The 19,995-nt window shown below is 48.9% G+C and overlaps 1 protein-coding gene across 8 annotated transcripts in view; it reads left to right on the top strand.

The window, feature by feature from the left end:
* TNFRSF10A (TNF receptor superfamily member 10a) overlaps positions 1-14,061 on the top strand; it is a 39,963-nt gene extending 25,902 nt beyond the window's left edge. Inside the window, exons 1-10 of one of the 8 annotated variants that reach the window (XM_068552725.1) lie at positions 295-566; positions 4,516-4,621; positions 5,766-5,879; positions 6,603-6,714; positions 7,496-7,569; positions 7,657-7,749; positions 8,292-8,323; positions 8,784-8,960; positions 10,764-10,839; positions 12,034-14,061. In XM_068552725.1, the coding sequence (XP_068408826.1) occupies positions 384-566; positions 4,516-4,621; positions 5,766-5,879; positions 6,603-6,714; positions 7,496-7,569; positions 7,657-7,749; positions 8,292-8,323; positions 8,784-8,960; positions 10,764-10,839; positions 12,034-12,395 (1,329 nt within the window). In that variant the 5' untranslated portion in view covers positions 295-383 and the 3' untranslated portion in view covers positions 12,396-14,061. The other 7 variants (XM_068552727.1, XM_068552723.1, XM_068552729.1 and 4 more) reach the window with 7 other exon arrangements.
* The last annotated feature ends 5,934 nt before the right edge of the window (positions 14,062-19,995 follow it).

Raw genomic sequence — 19,995 nt, 5'->3', positions numbered from 1 at the left:
ATTCTGAATCTCACAGCCCGGATCACAACAGAGCATGTGGGAGGTGCCCTGTCCCCACCCCCCAAAGGCACAGACCAGACCCTTGATGAAAAACCGCATCCCCGGGCATCAGCCGCCAAAGCAGGCAGTTTCCTCTTTGAAACAGAGGTGCCCTCCAGGTCGCTGGGCTCCTCTCCTGAGCCACACGCGATTGGCTAGAAGTGGTGAATGTTTACGTCAACTCGACGGAAGGCGTAGCTCATTCGCCCCCGCGGATGGCGCAACCCCAGGACAGGGTATAAAGCTAGGGTCTGGCTGAGTCATTAGACCGTAGAGCCCTGCCCCGCGCACCGCGCAGGCGGCAGGGACGATCCCGCGCCCCACGAAGCACAGTTTAATTCCTGATGGCTCTGCCGGCTGTCACTCCGCGGCGACCTGGAGAGCGAGCTCCCCGCGGCTGCACGGGGCAGCGGGGACAGAGCACACAGGCCGCCTCGAGCACCCGGGCAGGGCGCGCCCCCGGTCCCAGGCCTCGGCTGCGGGGCGCCTTGGTTCTCATCTTCGTCGTCCCGGGTGTCCTTCTGTCGGTGAGTCCCCGCCGGGAGTCCCGCCAGGTGGCGCGCTCCGTGGCCGGGAAAGGACGGGGGGGAGGGGGGCGGGACACGGCTGGGCATGTCCCGGCAGGACCCTCCCTGGTGAAGTCCAAGTACAGGGGGTGAGGTGGGTGGCGGGGTGCGGATCCGGGGCTGGCAGCATCTACCTGCGGCCCCGAAGGAGAAGAGCCCGCTCTCCGCCTCCGGGTCCTTGGAGGGTCTGGCCTCCAGATTGGTCCCAGGCGAGCATCAGCGAGTGACAGACAGATCGTCTTTTCTTTCTCTTCCCCTTTCCTTCCTCCGATCCTCCTCACTCTTTCTAACTTTCTCTCTCTCTCTCTTTTTATTTTGCACTACGTTTAACTTTTTTAAAAAAATTTATTTATTTTTTTGTCTGTGTTGGGTCTTTACCGCTGGGCGCGGGCCCTCTCTAGTTGCGGCGAGCGGGGGCCACCCTCCTCCGCGGTGAGCGGGGATCTCATTGCGGTGGCTTCTCTTGTTGCGGAGCACGGGCTCCAGGCGCGCGGGCTTCAGTGGTTGTGGCACGTGGGCTCAGTAGCTGTGGCTCGCGGGCTCTAGAGCACAGGCTCAGTAGTTGTGGCGCAGGGGCTTCGTTGCTCCGCGGCATGTGGGATCCTCCCGGACCAGGGCTCGAACCCGCGTCCCCCGCATTGGCAGGCGGACTCCCAAGCACTGCGCCACCAAGGAAGACCACGTTTAACTTTTAAAACGTGTCCTTTGTAAATCGATTAACCGTGTAGGCCCCCGCCTTCCCCCACCACTGCCTTAAGCACCTTTGAATTTCCTTTTCCCTGAAAGGGGAGCAACCTTTAACGTTGCTTCCTGTTTGTTGCAATTTGTGGGTGCTGTGTAGAAACCATCAATCAACTCACCATTGGGACCAGATTCTCACCACTTCTTTAGGAGGCGAGCTAGAGGCTCTGAGTGTGATTTACCACTATCGGTGTGCATCCTAAAGAAACTCACTATGGAAAAAAATGTGCCTACTTCCACTGCTTTCCCAGGTTGTTTGAGGCTCTTTTCGAAGTTTCTTATATGTTCACAGGAAAAAAAAAAATTAAGGGCCTAACAAGGTTACAGGAATCATGAAAATGTGTACTTTTCATTGTACAAATTAGTACTAAAAATCAGAAAAGAAATAACGTTTTGTATTCACAAAAAAATATAGAATTAGTTTTTAAAATATCAGTTTGTCATAGGTAGGACTCATGTTGAACACTGCCTGATGAATGGCTCTGGGTGCCTGTAGGCACTGTCAAGTATCCGTGTAGCCATGTGCATTGTCTGTTAGGTAACTCCTTAGAAGTAGAATTGCTGTCAGCAGGTTAGATAATTTTACACTTTTGTTTAGATAAGGATAAACTGGCCTCCAGAAGAAGGCTGGACCATTTTACCTCACACCAAGAGTCCACAAGTGTGCCTGTTTCCCTACACCTTTGCCACACTAAACCACACGTTAATTCTTTGCTAGTCTAAGAAGTAAAAATGGGGCACCACAGTGCTGTGGTTTTGATTCCTCAGTGCCAGTAGAGATTTTCAAGGATCCATGAGATTTCTGAGACTGGGAGTGGATGACCAGGAGACCAGGCAGCAGTTGGGGGCGGGGGGGGGGGGGGGCAAAAATACAAACAGTAAAAGAACTGACAAAAATCTTACACAAATTCTTTCAGACAGCTTAAAAGTTCTTCAGTAGTTTCTAAGCCCAGCATAACCTTAATAGTGAAACCTGAAAAAAACATTTGAAAGGAAGAAAAATATTAATACCTTTCAATATCCTTCCTAAAAACAGAGGCAAAATTCCTTAACAAAACAAATAGTAAACTAAATTCAGGAATTTTTAAAGAAGAAAACATGCCATGACCAAGTGGGGTTAATCACAGGAATAACATCTGAAAATGAATCAGTGTTTTTCACTATGCTAACACCATGAAGGAGAAAATCTATATGAACAGCTTAACAGATGCAGAAAAAGCATTCGACAACACTTAACCTCCCTGTCATGATAAAACCTCTCATTTTATCAGGGCAGAAGAGACCTTCCTCCATCTGATGAAGGCCACTTCCTCTTGGAGTCACATAGGAGATTAGGATAACCTAGAAAGGGGTGTGAAGGAATGTTCTGTAGTAATGCTAATTTCCGGGATCTAGATAGAGGGTCTGGGTTTCCCAAGTGTATGCGTTTTAAAAAACCATTTGAATGGTACCCTTAAGAATTGTGCATTTCCTTCTTTGTAAATCTTAACACTGAAAAAAAACTTTAAAGAAATATGGAGCTCAAGTTACTGACATAATGCTGAAGTATTGAGTTGCAGACATGTGAATTTCATCATAAAAATAAGACACTTAGGAGAATGGACAGAGGGATGGATAAAGAAAGAAATATGGGGCTTCCCTGGTGGCGCAGTGGTTAAGAATCTGCCTGCCAATGCAGGGGACACGGGTTCAAGCACTGGTCCGGGAAGATCCCACAAGCCGTGGAGCAGCTAAGCCCGTGCGCCACAACTACTGAGCCTGCGCTCCAGAGCCCGCGAGTCACAACTAGAGAGAGCCCGCGTGCAGCAACGAAGACCCAACGCAGCCAAAAATAAATAAAAATTAAATAAATTAATTTAAAAAAAGAAAGAAATATGTGATAAGGCATATATAGCAAAATATTAGTTACAGAATCTAGGTGATGAGTATATGAGAGTTTACCGTACAGATCTTTAAACTTTGTTGGATGCATGAAAATGTTCATAATAAAACATTGAGGGAGAGAGCCTGTGAGAGGAGAACCAGGAAAGAGAGGGGGGAATAGGACTGTGAAGGCAGGGAAAGGAGATTCTACCAACCTGTGGGGACTCGGAGGAGGCCCAGCCTGGGGAAGGGACGACTTAGAGGACATATGTAGGCTTAGCTGTCCCCAAATACTTGACAGGCTTTTCTGTGGAAGAGAGCTGCATTTTATGTTGTTTAGATCCAGGCAGTTGAACTGGGCTCAACATAAGCTGTTTCCATCGTAACTTTGTTTTTCTTTCTTTCTTTTTTTTTTCCTTAATTTCACTTTCTCTTTTGTCACTCCCAGGTTAAAGCAAAGTTGCAAAGACTATACAAACCCCTCCCCTTTTTCCTGTACCATGTGAAAACTAGCTGCTGACATGCTAGATCCCATGACCGAATACTTGAATGTATATTTCCTACAAATGAGGACATTCTCCCCCAAAACTACAGCACAGCCTTCAGCATCAGAACACTAACATCAACACGTTAATCCTCATCAGATCCGCAGACTCCATTCAGATTTTTTCGACTGGCCCCGTTGTGTCATTGTTAGCACAGAGACTCATCTCAAAACCCTGTATTGCTGTTTCTTCTTCCTCTGTGTGACTCATTATGTGGAACTCTAACAGCTTCCTTTCCAGGACAGCTTGTCCGGTTAAAGCCAAAAGTTCATGACTCAACTGTGATTCTGTATCCTGCTTTTGAAAAAGTGTGTGCATAGTATAAGACTCATTTGTGAAAATGTGTGTGTGCGCGCACGTACGCGCATGGGAGAAAGAAAGAGAGAGAGCCTGAGAGTATTACACATATGGTCAAATAGAAGAAGTAAAGACACAAAATAATGGATGTTTTCTCTAACTGAGGGGATCCCTGTGGTTTCTGTATTCTTTTAAAAAATTTTTTCCTTGCCCATACTTTCCGGAATACACATATTTTATTTTATTATAAGAGAAAGGAATACCAGGAAAAAAATTTAAGTGTAAGTTACTTGGTAGCACAAAAGGCCAGAGGACAGACATGAAAAGAATGAGAGTTTATAGCTGGAAGAAAGGCCCCAGTTCTGTTTCGTTTTGCAGGCTGTGGTCAAGGGACTGTGGGATGCATCCTGGGAGGGATGAGAGTCTGGAAGCCACTCATGCCCGTCCCTGCTTTGTCTCCACAGACTGCGGCTGCTTCAGCCATGCACATAAGGCAGGAAAAATTTCACCAGCAATTAGCTGCCCCACAGAGATGGAAACGCAGCCTCTCAGAGAAGTTGTGTGCACCAGGTACATTCTAAGACTGATCTCCAGCCCTTACCCCACCCTTGTCTCCAAGTCCTTCTGGTCTTCTGATTCCTGCGGTTCCTGGTTCTTATTCCGCAGGCATTTACTGGAAGTCTTCCATGTGCCAGGCGCTGTGCCAGTGGAGGGCACGAGGCCCCCGCCCTCCTGGAACCCTCCTCCTAGGATGGTACCCAGACAGATGGACAAATGTGACAGTTAGAGAGATGAGATAGCAACCGTGAGGATAATTGAGTGATGGGTGGGACAGAGTCGGGGTTGGTGAGGCCTCCTGGGGATGGTGACTTTGGTGCAGAGAGCCAGGTAGAGCTCCTGAGGGGGCCCCCGGGAACTGTCACCCCAAGGGGCAGGGCTGGGCTTGTTTGAGCAAAGCTAGGGGGCAGCTGGGGTGAGTGGAAGGTGGAGAGGTCACCGGGACAGGTGGGAGGAGGCCACAGACCGTGAACACTGTGAAGGGAGCATGAGTTTTATTTTTTTAGTGAGGTATTAAAGTAAGTAAAAATCTCACTGTTTTATATTGATACATGTTGAAATGATACTATGTTGGATATTGCCTCTTTCTTTTTACTCTTTTTTTTTTTTTTTAATATACAAGTGACTTGGATTTTTTTTTTTTTTTTTTTTGGCTATGTTGGGTCTTCGTTTCTGTACGAGGGCTTTCTCTAGTTGTGGCAAGCGGGGGCCACTCTTCATCGCGGTGCGCGGGCCTCTCACTATTGCGGCCTCTCTTGTTGCGGAGCACAGGCTCCAGACGCGCAGGCTCAGTAGTTGTGGCTCACGGGCCTAGTTGCTCCGCAGCATGTGGGATCCTCCCAGACCACGGCTCGAACCCGTGTCCCCTGCATTGGCAGGCAGATTCTCAACCACTGCGCCACCAGGGAAGCCCTTTCTTTTTACTCTTTACTGTGCCAACTATGAATGTGACTTTTATGTGTGGCTAGTAATATACTCCTGTTGGCAGTACTGGTCTAAGGTGTGTGGTAGATGTAGAATCAAAAGATTAAAGCCAGGTCAAGGAGAGCTCCCCGTGTGGATTCCACTGATGGCCGAAAGAGGCAGCCCTGTCCACACTGCCAGCCTCTGGGAATCCTGTGGGGATTTACTCACCAGCTTTTCCCTTCCTTCCCAGGGTTCCATATGGATGAAGCCAGTGGAGATTGTACACCGTGCACGGATAAGGTGGATTACACCAATTATTCAAACACCCTCTCTTCTTGCTTACTCTGTAGGATTTGCAAATCAGGTACAGAACATGTCCCCATGCCTACAGTTGGGTGATGAGATGGGATTTGAATGGAACGGGGAGTCAGAAACCTGATTTCCAGCCCAGCTAGGTCTTCATTCTACCCTGTCTTAGGTCAGTAAAATAAATGAAAACAGAAATTATTTGTATTACATATGCCACCTGGTAGGGAAGTCTTTCAGAACATCAGTTGGAAGGAGGGGAGTAATGTGTCCCTTGACGGAGGGGCTGGTTAGTGACAGCACGGGCGGCCTGGGTGAGTGGGACAGGGCTGGGTTTGAGCTGTGTGGCGAGTCTGGTTCTGGGCCAGGCCCCTGTGAGCCCTGTGACTTCTGCTCCGGGATCTCAGCCTCTCTCAGCCTTCATGACCAGCAGGGCCAGGTGTTGGGAAGTCACCCAAGCGTTCCTCTCCATCCAGAGTGTCTCATATTACACCCCGCCCCACCCCACCCCGGCTCTTGCTCCTGATTTGTGATCTAAAACCTTTTTCTTCCCAATCCTGATGTAATCTGTAATGACGCATGGTCCCTTTTATATGCCTCTATTGGTGACACGTGAACAGTGGCTGTCCTTTGGATGGTCTGTGTGTGTTGCTGCAGAAAATGGTCCCCAAATTACTTCCTGAACTGAGTATAACTGAGTGGGTGGGGATCTGGGTGGTGAAGAATGGTTGAGAGACACGTGAGGGAAACACACCCCCAAAACCTTATCTTTGGTCTCCAGGGGAAGAAGAGAAAAGTCCGTGCACCTCAACCAAGGACACTGAGTGTCAGTGCAAACCTGGCACTTTCCGTAGAGAAGATGCACCTGAATTCTGCTACAAGTGCAGCACCCGGTGAGACATGGGAGCCTAGGGGGCTCCCAACCCACAGAGACCCCCCAGTTTCCTTGTACCCCTTTCTCCGGTTTCCATGCAGCCCCTCCTACCTCCTCAGGGCTCCCTTGTGCCTGTGGGGTCTCCTGAGCATGCAGCAGCCCCTCCTCATGCCTCTGTGTGTCCTTCCCAAGGGCCCCCTTCCCACACCTCCTCAGAAGGAGCCTAGAAAGGCAAGTGTCTACCACAGACAAAAGTCATAATGAGGCCATATGTGTGCTCCTTCAAGCTTCTCATCAAACCCGAGCCAACTCAGCTGGCCTCACATCCAGCCCTTGTTCCCCAATAAGATCTGAATCTTTCCTATTTGGGGATTTAGGGGCCAATAGTAATTAGCTCTTCTCTGATGCTCCAGTGCTGGCTGTGATTGGTCGGAAGAGTCAACAGGTGGAGGACAAGAGGGTCCTTGTATTAAAGCTTGACTGGAGGATGAGGCTTGGCTTGTGCCCAAACCCTTCTGACCCTTGACTTGGATGAGATGCCCCCTCCCAGGGGCCCAGCTCCTGAAAGGGCAACTCTGAACACTCAGCAGGAGCCCTGGGGCCTGAAGTGCACAAGCCCAGATCCTTCTCCCACCCGACAAGGGGTAGTGAGGGGACCCAGCCCTGCAGACAGGACAAGCCTGTCCCTCCTGCACCGTCTTGTCAGGGTACCCCAGGTGGGAGTTTTCTCCCTCTTTCTCCTCATCCGGCCAGCTTTCCCTGACGGATCCCCTCCATGTCCTCCCTGTGTCTGTACCCAGGTGCCCTGATGGGATGGTCGTGGCCACGCCCTGTAGCCCCTTCAGTGACCTCAAATGTGTGGACCGAAAATCAGGTACCCAGGCCAGTGGGGAGGCCCTGGTTCCTGGAAAGACAGTGACCATGAGCCGGAGACTGCCCACCACTCCCTCTCCCTCCTCAGGCGCTTCACAGCTGGTGATCGGAAGTGTAGCTGCCGGTGTCCTCCTGCTGCTGGTGCCGATCACATATGTTTTCTGGCGGGTCTTCATTCGAAGTGAGGTTCTGGGAGGGAAGGGGGAGGCGCTGGCCCCCCTCCGTCTCCCCACTCCTCCGGTTCCTCCTGGCCCGGCTCTGATCTTGTTCCCCGGGATCCCCCTCCACCTCCCACCTCACCTGCTCCTACGAAGCCGGGATCACATCAGTCTCCCATCTCAGCTGACGGTCCTCTCTTTCCCCTGGCCAAGTCTGGTGTAGCGGGGGGCAGGGTCAGTTCTTAATGTCTTCAGGACCCCCAGCCGGGGCAGAGAGGTAGTCAGCACCTTGACTGGGTGACAAGAGTCAGGAGGAGAGGGTCGTTCAGCAGAACCCCACAGAGATTTTACATGGGTTTCATTTTATTTCATTTTCCCCCTTCTCTTCTCCCTCCCCGAGGGTTCTCCAGACTTGGAATGGCCCACTCCCTGTCACCAGGCCCGGGGCTCCTTGTTCAGTGTCTGAGTCCCCAGCCCACACCCCGTCCCTGGCACTGTCCCTGGGGAGGGAGGTGCTGCAAGAGGGCCCTCCACACTGCTCAGGTGGATGCCTCTTCTCTTCTAGGTCGTGGTGTGGACCCTAAGTGCATGGACAAAGTGAGTTGGTTTCTCCAGGACCTGGTGGCATCAGGCCCTCAGTAACTGCTTGGCCCTGGGTGGACACGGTCCCCAGTTTGTCCTATACTGTTGTCCCTGGCTCTCTCAAGTGGCCTAGGAGCTCTGGGCTGACAGTAGGAGAGCAACTGGCCTGTTGAGAGCAGCCCTAAGGCTGGTTGGCAGTGCTAACCCTGTCCCTCTTACTTTTTGTGAGGCGCCCTCACCCCATAACGCTGATGCACCCTGGGGCATGGAGGGTGTCAGGAAGGGGTGCTGAACCCCCCTTAGCACAGCACTAGGGTCCTGGTGCCATCAGCAGGGCCCTGGATGTGCTGAGTCTGTTCCCACCTGGGGGGCACAGCATGGGAGTAGGTGGGGAGGCAAAACCCACAATGTCCCCCGCAGACACTACGCGGATCTGTGGGTATGGACTCCTGAGTCAGTTCTTTGCCTTCCCAAGGTCCTCTTCTGGCGCTCACATCCCTTAAGAGGTCCTGGGGCTCTGGACAATGCCCACAACAACATGCTGATCAACAGAGATTCGCTGATTGATCTGGTCCCTCAGCAGGAGTTAGAAGAGCAGGTGAAGCCGACAGATGTCACGGCCCAGTCCCAGGGGGAAGCAAAGCGTCTGCTGGTGAGTGTGGTGCCCTGGCCCTTCTGCTTGCCCAGGCCTGCGGTAGAAACAGGGAAAGGCCGATGCTGGTCAGGTCTCCAGTCCCATGGGGAAGTGGTGATGGAGGGAGATCATGGTCATGGAGGGGAAGGGAGCCCACCCCCTGCTATGGTCGACTGGCAGCTCTTATGCTACTTATCATCTGTCCTGGTGTCTAGAATAGCCAGAGTGGTCACTCCCATGATTGTTCAGTGATGGAATTAAAGCTACGTGATATTTTTCTGTGTGATTGTTACATGCTTTTAAGCCATTCCTCATCACGTTAGGAATTTCACATTTATTTCAAAATTATTATTAAGTTGAACCTATTTGAAAATTAGTATTTGTCTCAATGAATAGACATGTTTGTGGGGTGGCTTCCTAGTAGAAGTAAACTCTCTTAATGTATTTTTCACTGTACACACACACACACACACACACAGACGTTTGGGGTCATATCATTTCAATAGTTTTGATATGACATTATTATATTTCTTTTTTGGTAACAAGCAAAAAACTGACTTAAACTTGTATTTTTTTTGTTTTGATTATTTTCACATGATTGTTGTCTTGTCTGTTACGAGTCTTTCTAAGCAGACATGTTCTTGTGCCCATGAGTACATGCATGTGTGTTTTTTCATTTGGTTTAGTATTTTAATGTGCAGAATTTTATATATTAAGTAATTAAATCTATTGATACATTTATTTTTCATTGCTCAGAGCTTTTAAAGTCCTTCATCAAACAGAAGATAAGATAAAATTCTCTAATTTCTTAGGTAGGCTTTTTTTAAATGATGTGATTGGTAGCATAGAGCTTATAAGCTAAATGGAGGAACTTCCCTGGTGGCGCAGTGGTTAAGAATCCGCCTGCCAATGCAGGGGACATGGGTTCGAGCCCTGGTCCGGGAAGATCCCACATGCCGCGGAGCAACTAAGCCCGAGCGCCACAACTACTGAGCCTGCGCTCTAGAGCCCATGAGCCACAACTACTGAGCCCGCATGCCACAACTACTGAAGCCCGCACACTTAGAGCCTGTGCTCCGCAACAAGAGAAGCCACCGCAATGGGAAGCCCACACACCACCACAAAGAGTAGCCCCGGCTCGAAGCAGCTGGAGAAAGCCCGCATGCAGCAATGAAGACCCAACACAGCCAAAAATAAATAAATAAAATTGAAAAAAAAAAAAAGCTAAATGGAATTTATTTTGTGATAAATAAGACATGAGGAACTCCCTGAATTGTTCTGAGTTACCATCTCATTCCTTATGCTCGATTTAGCTGCTGATTTTTTGAGTATTACCTTAATTTATAAATTAATCTAGGAAGAACTGAGATCTTTTAAATATTCTGTATTTTTCTTATGAAAAGAGGTAGCATTTTCAAGTCAAGTGTTTTATAATACCTCAACTAGATGTGTGTTTTTCTTTGGCAAATTTCTCCTATTTCTTGTTGAGGCTGTGTCTTTGTATTACAAGTGTTCTGTAACCTTATGAGTTTACCTGACTCGTAATTCTTTATATAATTTATTGTCTGCTACAATTTTTAACATTCATCCATCCATCCATTCACATTTAAGTATTTTCGCTAAACCATTAGAGTTTTGTAAGAATACAATCGTGTATCAAATAATGACTATTTTGTCTTCTCCCTTCAAATATCCTACATTGTGTTTTTGCTTCACTTATGGCTGCATATGCCAGAATTTCAGAACAATGTTTGCTGGGCTCAGTTCTGGAACCCAGGATCCCTGATTAAGACCAAAGCTGTTCTCCACTGTGTTTTACAGGAACCAGCAGGAGCTGAAGGGTCTCACACGAGAGGAAGGCTACTGGTTCCAGCAAACGGTGCAGACCCCACTGAAAGTGAGTGTTTTCCCCGGGCAGTGGAGCACGAGTGGAGGGAGGAGGGACAGTGTCCTAACTGCTGTCCCCATAGCTGTTAGGGCAACTCAGAGCAGGCGATGGCTTGTCACTGGACCATCGGGACCCTAATTCCCTCTCGGCCCCCTCTTCTTCTCCCCACCCTGCACCCCTCTGTCCCCTAACAGTGTCCACTAACACCTCCCTGTCCTTCCCTCCCCCCCCCCCATCCTCCCTCCTCCCTTGCTGCTCAGGGCCAGGTTGGCCCACCCTGAGGCATGTAAGGGGCTGTGCCGTCCAGCAGGGCACCCACTGGCCGCAGGAGGCTGTGGAGCACCCGACCTGTGGCCAGATCTGAAGAGCTGTAGTATCACTCGATACTGTACTGCAAAGACTTGGTAGGAAAAAGGACTGTAATATGTCTCATTAACAGTTTGTTGGATATTGATTACATGTTGAAATGAAAATTTTTAGAATATATTGAGTTAGTACCATATTTTATGAAAATTAGTTATTACTTGTTACTTTTTACGTTTTTCAGTGTAGCTGTTAGAAAATACAAGTTTGTGTTCGGTGCCCACCTTATGTACCTATGGACGGTGGTGTGCACTGCATTTCACACACATCTCCTTCAATCCCCAGTACAGTCCCGGAGGTGGGTGGTGTTTGCTCCATTTTATGGGTTAAATTCTTGCTCCGAGTCTGTCCCCATCCAGCTCTGCCACAGCGTCAGTCAGCAAGGCCGAGCTGGGCGTGAGGCCAGAGACCTTCCTCCCTCCAGGCCCTTGCTCTGTCCCCAGTGCAGAGGTGGCAGCCGGGGGACCTCACTGTCGTGAGAACGGCAGGTGCCCTCCTCTGAGGTCTGTTGCACCACTGTGTCCCGCCCTCTGTCTCCTACCACAGACTGCCTTCTCCCTCCATGACGTCCATCTCCCCTCCCTGGTGGGCCCTCATCCCCCTCTTAGGGCAGGACTCTCTGGTGACCTGGACTCCCTGCAGTGCCTTGGGCACAGGCGAGGCCCATGCAGTGTGGCCTGATTCTCTGCTGATGGGAAGCATGTCAGGGACGCAGAGCAGCAGGTTCACCAGCAGGGGGAGCTCCTGAGGTCCCACCCTGGGGTCTAGGCCTGATTGAGGGTCCTCTGCCCTTTCTGAAGCCTGTCCCAACTCTGTCTCTGTGACTTTCCCACAACTTAGACCTGAGGCTGTTCTTTGATGACTTTGCAACCATCGTGCCGTGTGACTCCTGGGATTCGCTCATGAGGAAGTTGGGCCTCACGCAAAATGAGATCCTTCTGGTCAGAGAAGGGGTCCGGGTCCCTCGGGATGCCTTGTATGAAATGCTAGAGACCTGGGTCAGCAACAAGGGACGGGAGGCCTCAGTCAACACCCTGCTGGACGCCTTGGAAAAGCTGGGGCAAAGACTGGCAAAGCAGAATATTCAGGACCACCTACTGAACTCGGGAAAGTATGTCTATGAAGAGAGCAAAGAAGGCTCTGCTGTGTCCCGAGTGTTTGAGGACCTCAGTCTTTCAGTTGAAGACACTTTTTTATCCTAATAGACTTGTACTTTTTATTTGTATTTGTTATTTGTATTCGTCATTCATGTTGATATGTATGCATTTAATGATGTGTAACATAATACACATCATTAAAGTGCAAACATATTGTGAATCTTACTACTTTTATGTTTATATATATATTTATATAAGTGAAGAAAGGAATTTTGGGACTATAGTTTCTAGGATGTTTACATGGGTTACCTGGATGAGAGCTGGCAATCAAAAACAATTAGAAATACAAAAGGAGGAAATTCCCTGGCAGTTCAGTGGTTAGGACTCTGCGTTTTCACTGCTGAGGGCCCGGGTTCAATCCCTGGTCGGGGAAGTAAGATACCAAAAGCTGCGAGGCAAGAAAAACAAAACAACAACAACAAAAAGCACAAAAGAACAAAAACAAACACAAAACAACAACAACAAAAAAAGCAAAAAAAAAAAAAAAAAAAAAAAAAAAAGGAAAGGAGAAAAAGCCCACTGTGGGGAGAGCACTGATAGCATCTTCTCCCTCAAAGGAAGTTTGGTCACTTTTGGATGCCTGGTGACTTCTACAGGGCCCACTTTATACATGTCAATTTTATAGCTGTGTGAATATTTACATTTTTTATAGGTAGGAGTTTACAAGTGAGCAGAGAGTGAGGAGAAGTGGCATCCGTGTGCAGCCCTGTATCTGGCGTCCGTGAACTGTGCTGTCATGCCTGGGCCTCCTCCTGCTTATCTGAATTGGCTATATAAAGGATCTCAGCAGCTTTGGAAGCTTTGGCCTTCTGCAGAAGAGACACACAAAAATACCAGTTCTTAAATACTGGGAGAATTGACCTAAAATGGCTGCTATATTAAGGTTTGGTCCTTTTATTGCTTTTTAAAAAAATCTTTCTTCCATTAAACCCTTCTCCATAGTGTTCCAACTGCTGCAGGATAATTTAATGGCAGAAACAATTCTCAGGGGTTTTTGGTCTATTCCATCTCAAAGCTTTGTGTGTTGTCTTCCCTAAGGTTGATGTGGCTAATGTGGCCAAAACTGGAATTGCCTGAAATTTAGGCACATCAGGATATAGCATGTGGAGTCCACTTGAGTTTACAGAAGGGCCGACCCCTGTGGTCTTGGTGCTATATGCCCCTGGCCCTGATGTCCCTCCCTTTCCTGGAAGTCAGGTGTTTCCTGCCTTTGCTGTTCCCTCTGTGCAGGACACTTTGCCTTCATCTTCAGAGGGAAATATAAATGAATTCTTGTCAATTAAGTGTTGGGTCACTTGTCCCTTTCTCAGAAGACTCCCTTGAGTGCCCATCTAAAGTATTAGCCTTGCCAGTGTTTGTCAGCTATATTCACTTGTTCACATGTTTATGGTGTGTTTTACCAATGAGAATCTTTAAGAAACACGAACTTGCATGCTATATTGCTTTATGCCAGTGCAAATATGATACTTGTGAAGTTTTACTTGAAAATTGGATGTCTGCTCAGGTCTCTTCTCAATGAGAGGACCCCTTCTTGAAGATTTTCTTAGAAACGTCAAACAATACAAGAAAGATCATTAGGTACAAAATACTCATGCGTTTATGAATTCGTGACCAAATTAAATATGCAATGTTATATTAAAAATTTTATAATTTTATATAAATATGCAATTTTATGAACTCGTGAACAAATTAAATATGCAATTTTATACAATTTTATGTGTGCTTTTCTCCTCCATCCTCCTGTCCTCCTCTAGAACAGTGCTGAGTGACCCGGGTGCAGAGGTGTGTGTTCTTGCTGTGTGACCCGCTCCATCCTTCTCCCTTTTATGCCTCTGGCTCAAGCTCGCCCTGCATGGGTGTGTCTCCTGCTCTGACTCTGGATTTCCAGGCACCAGGTTCCTGGGGGACTGGAATCCAGCCCCTCCTCCCTCCCTCTCCTCCCTGCCCTTCCCCTGGGAGAGGGACCCCAGCCTGGCCTGGCTTCCCCACAGCCTCCCCAGGTGATGTCCCTGGGCCACACCTGGGCCTGCTGGACTCTCTGGAGGTGCAGACCGGCTCTGACAGAGTTGCTGGGAAGGGGGGATGGGGCCCTGCTTGCTGGGGTCATTCTGTGACCCCTCACCTGGGGGCCTCCTGCAGCTCCTGGGCCACCTTCCCTTTCTGTCCCCACTGGCCTGTCTGCATCCTCATCAGTGGGCCCAGTGGCTCAGCCCTGCAACCTCATGGAGCCCCAATTCCCTTCCCCTGGACCTTAAGGTCTGGCCCTCCCACCCACCTAGAGTTCCTGGGAGGCCCCGTGGTCCCACCCCTGTCCCCTTCCCCAGAGCGAAGGTGCTGGGTGCAGAGCTGCACACTCCCTTGGGCCCCCCTCCTGCCACTGCCCCTGCCTGTGAGTTATTACATATTACAACAGGATTGAGAAGAAAAATATTTTAGATCACAAATCAGGAGTAAGAGGTGAATTTATAATTACTTTAAAATAAATTCTTGAAAAGAAATTTTGCCTGTATGAGGCCCTTGTAACGAATCATCTGAATTGTCCTTGAACTGGGCAGTCTGATTGGGCCTCCATCTGTTTCTGTGTCTGTTAAAGTTTTACTGGAGCCTGCGGGGTGAGAAGGTGAAGGTGTTAGGGGTGATATTCCACGGTCAATAGGCTTTATTTCACAGTCCGCTTGGGATGAACCTGAGCAGTTTTGCAGGATACGTAAAAGCCCGTATTAGTAGAAATTACTCTAAAACTTAGTGTTTTAAAAACCACAGCCTTTATTACATCACCATTTCTAGGGATCAGGAATCCAGGCCCAGCGTAGTTGGGTTCTCTGATTCTGGGTCTCACAAGACTGGGGCTGCGGTCACTTCAAGACCTGAGTGGGGAAGGACAAGCTTCCAAGCTCACACACTAGGTGGTGGCAGGATTCAGTTCTTGGGGGCAGTTGGCAGGAGGCTACCCTCGGTCTTTGTGCTGTGGGCCTCTCCATAGGGCTGCACACCACACAGCAGCTTCTTTCATCAGAGCGAGAGAGCAGGGAGTGACTGGGGGAGTGTCAGGGTGACTGAAGTCGCGGTCCTTCTACCCTGATCTTGAAAGAGACGTCCCGCATTTCTCAATATTTTGTTTGAAACTCTGACAGGGCTGAGATCCTACTAACGATTTAACAAGTTACCTTGCCACAGTTATCTATGTGAGTCCTTGTGTGTCTGTGTAGACCTGGGTAGCATGTATGTATTTGTATCCATGTATACATGTGTATATGTATGTATACAAACTTACATGCTAGCAGACTATACACACACCATCACGTCGTGCAATTTCTGGATCAAGGATCAGACTGTTTAGTTGCCAAGCAAACTTAGCCCCGGTTACCCAAGGCCCAGGTCCCCCCCCCCGCAAGGTCGCCAAGGTGAAAAGAGCCTGGAGGGGCTGCAAAGCAGAGGTGACAATGCCACGGGTGGCAGGGACACAGGTGGACATGGAGGGGAAAGTCCACACAGACAGGATCACAGATAAGAACAAGGTCAAAGTAATGGGAGGGAGGAGTGAAGGGAGGGCAGGGAGGAGGCTTGCTAGTTTGAGGTCAGCCGTCTCTGCTTGAGGGATCCAGGGTGTGTCCATCCTTGGATGTGTGTGTGTGTGTGTGTGTGTGTGTGTGTGTGAGAGAGAGAGAGAGAGAGAGAGAGAGAGGGAGAGAGAGAGAACCAAACGCCAGAGGCGAGGTAAAGGAAAGAAGGAAGATGAGAAGAGAGGAGGCCCTGTGTTCCAGTTCTTGGGCTGCATAAGACTCCATGGACCCTAGCTCTTCCCAGAGATGAGTGTCAGCTGGGAATTTCCTTGTCTTTTTTTTTTTTGCCTCAAAGCAATGCATGCTTTAGACTCTTCTAGAACCAAATTTGATCCTCACTCTAGCTAGTTTTGTTGGATGAAGAATCAACTCAAGCAATCTCCTTTATCCCCTCTAGAACATACAACCCTTAAAACTGCCTTGCTTATCTTAAATTAAGCTGTAATTTGGTAAACTGACATCAGCTTCAGATCTGTCCTCAAGGTCTTCCTGTGGCTTGAGATCTGATTCTGAGGTTTATGGCTTCTTTTTAACTGTGTAAAAAGACCACAGGGTGAGAATCCAGGCATCAGGCTTCTCATCCAGGGCCAGACACTAAACAGCTACACGATCCTGGGAAGTCACTTCCTTTCCTCTCCAACCTCACATTTACCCTTATTCGGGTAAATAAGGGTAAATGTGAATAAGGGTAAATATGAGGTTGGAGAGGAAAGGAAGTGACTAAATGACCTCACAGGGACCCTCCAGTGGTGACCCTGTGCTGCCTGACTGCACGCCTCAGAGACCAAATGTTCGCCTGGGGAGTGGTCAGCAGGGGACCCAGTTCCCAACCTTGGGGCTGCTCGCCTGCCTGCCCCTTCACCAAAGAGCTGGGGGACCTCCAGCAGGCCATGTCTACCTATCTTCGTCTCACATTGCTCATCGGACAAGGATAATCAGAGATCTTACCCAGCAGGGCTTTTGGGAGAATTCAATGAGAGTCTATGTGTATAAAGAGCTTGGCCCATGGTAAAAGCTGTATTTCAGTACAAGCTCTCTTTAGTGTAATCATTACTCACAAAGCTGATTTTAATTTTAAAAAAAACCAGAAAACCAAAAACCCACATCCTCCAGTAGTAATATCATAACCCAGGGCCTCACCTCTGTCAGAGGAAATCCACAGAGGAATCACATCACAGGCTCTCTGGAGGTGGGGTGAGGTGAGGGTGATGGGATCTCAGGCCATTTTCTTCTTGTTATTTAGGTCCCTGGTCTCACTTCCTCCACAGACTGTGAGCTCCCAGGAGCAGGGGACACATGGAGCCATTTGTTTCCTTCCCCCAGGGCCCAGACTTTCCCAGAATGAAGAGCTCATCAAGTATTGGGCTGGCCAAAAAGTTCGTTCGGTTTTAAGTAAAACTGAGACACATTTTTTCATTTTCACCAAGAACTTTATTGAACAACATGTTCATTAACCAGATGAACTTTTTGGCCAACCCAATACTTGGTGGGTGAATAACAGCACCGTCCCCAGGACACAAAGGAGGTGAGCCTAGGGTTGGCCTCAGCATCCTGCCTAAGGACAGTTTCCAGGCTGAAGTTCAGGAAGGGATCCGACAGGGGCCCCGTGGCCTCTGTTGAGGGGACAGAGAGGAGTTCCAGGAGGCTGAATGCAGGGCGAGAACTGGAGAAGAAAAGCTGCCCAGAGAGAGCTGTGGAGACGTGCAGAGGGGCCCATCCAGTGTGTGGGTGAGCGCTGATCTGTGCACGCGCGGGAGAGACCCACCCCCGGCTGAGAAGAGACCACTGGAAATCAGCAGGCTGACAGGCATCGAGGCTCACCGGGGCCGGCATTGTTCATGCTCCCATTAACCAGAGTGGGCAGACTGCATAATAGGGGTGCTGCCTAGATATCAGAGGTTAACTATTGACTCACCCTTAATACTTAACTAAACTCCAATGACTTAGTAATGAAATTCTTCTAGCTGAACACTGAAATTGCCTTTATATTTTACTTTTAAAAAATAAACGTTCCTATTTTCCTCCTCTCCCTCTCAGTTCCTCTCTACAGACTTCAGACCCAGTCCACTTTTCCTCTCTGAGCTATAGTTTCTCATCTGTAAACTGGAATTATCTCACCTCCCCTAAATGTCCAACGTGGTTGTCTAAAGTGTTAGCACACTGGGGTGTTAAGTACAACGTAGATCCTTTCTTCCTTTCCCCCCTTCTCACACATACCTGAAGAGGAACGGCAGGAGATGCTATTCCCAGGGCAAAATATACCTGCTGTTATAAAGATGGTCAGGCCAGTAATATCAGAAATGTATTCCTTCTGAATCTCATTTTCTCTATATTAAACACAGGTTAAAAACCATCCCTGAATTGTTAAGAAAATTACACTGAGTAACGGATACCCAATCCCTGGTTGAGTGCAGGACACGTCTGCCCAGCTGCACATGCTCCGTGCATGTCACTGGCCCTACTCCTCCAGCCCCGACACAGAAGGTTGGAGCCATGCTTCTCTCCATCCCTGAGGATGAGGCTGAGGGGAAGTGGTCCAAGGACAGGAACTGAGGCCTTCTTAGCAGGGGCCGGGGTGACCAGCCACGTGCAGCCTCATGGATGGATGCCTTCACCCTTCAAACTGCACCTGTGCAAGGCGCTCACCAGAGGGACAACTGAGAGCATTTGGGCTCACCAGGCCTGAGGCGCTGAACTGCCATCCCCGACACCACCTGACGCTGGGCTCCTCTGAGTTCCTCCATGACCCCCGCAGCACAGCACTCCACCCTGTGCTTCAGAAGCTCCTGCCCCACCCCAGGGAGCCCACACCACGGTGCCAATACATGCGGGGCCGGGGGGTGGGAGACCACGTGCCCCGTGGCCCTCCCAGCACCAGCGTGACCGACACCAGCCCTGAGGATGGGATTCGTCCTCCCACGCAGCCTCACATAGCGCCCACACGGCTCTCAGCAGCTTCCAGAGGGCCCTGCAGACGTTCACTTCCTGCCGTTTTACAGCAGGAAGCAGGGGTACGCAGGGTCCCAGAGCTGGGAGGAGCAGAGCAGGCCTGCAGTCTCCAGCTGCAGTCCCGAGACTCCTACGGCCTGACTGAGCTTCCGAGCCTCTGAACCTCACAGTTGCCACTTTGAAAGAGAGAGAAACCGGGGGTAGAAGACCTACAACAGAAATGGGGCCCCATCACATGTGCAGAACGGGGACCTGGGTGAGGACCAAGCTTAGCTCTGCAGCTCATCTCATGTCATCCTTCCAAGAGCCCTAAGACATGGGCCTCAGCTCATGAAGGCAGGGCTGGGGGCAGTAACTGGCCCTGGGTGACACCATTCAAGTGCAGAGCTGGGACTGCTGTCCCCCTGCCCCCTCCCCTGCTGCCTAATCTGGGGTCTCCTGGTCATCCACTCCCCATCTCAGAAATCTCATGGATCCTTGAAAATCTCTACTGGCACCGAGGAATCAAAACCACAGCACTGTGGTGCCCCATATTTACTTTAGACAAGCAGAGAATTAAAGTTCAGTGTGGCAAGGGTGCAGGGAAACAGGCATACTTGTGGACTCTTGATGTGAGTTAAAATGGTCCAGCCTTCTTTTGGAGAACAGTTTGTTGTTATCTAAAAAATCCTAAAATCATTTATGCCACTGATGAAACAATTCCACTTCTAAGGAGTTATGCAATAGAGTGGTACACAAGTCTATATGGATGTATGATATGTACAAGGGTATTTACTACCATGCTGTTGGAATTAGCAAAAACACAAATAGGATATAGTTGAAACAACTATCCAGAGGAGGGGAAAGTAAAAGTGTGGTTCATTCAAACAATAAAATACTCTGCCAATTATTTAAAAGAATAAGGTAAATCAATGTACTTATAAAAACATCTAATGTAATTTGTTATTGGCTTCAGATTTTCAAGAATGATGGAGCATATAAATGCATAGAAATGGCAGTACTTATTGGGGCCCCAAGTGGAATTTTTTTCCATAGACATTTAAAATTATTTGTTAAGTAATGACCAATTTACTATTGAATTGCTAAGACGATTTTACGTATAAGCAAAGGACTGTATTTTACTATTGTGAATT

This window comes from Eschrichtius robustus, chromosome 10 (genome assembly GCF_028021215.1).
Source record: "Eschrichtius robustus isolate mEscRob2 chromosome 10, mEscRob2.pri, whole genome shotgun sequence".
NCBI classification, from domain to species: Eukaryota; Metazoa; Chordata; class Mammalia; order Artiodactyla; family Eschrichtiidae; genus Eschrichtius; species Eschrichtius robustus.
This window is presented reverse-complemented; position numbering and strand designations above follow the sequence as displayed.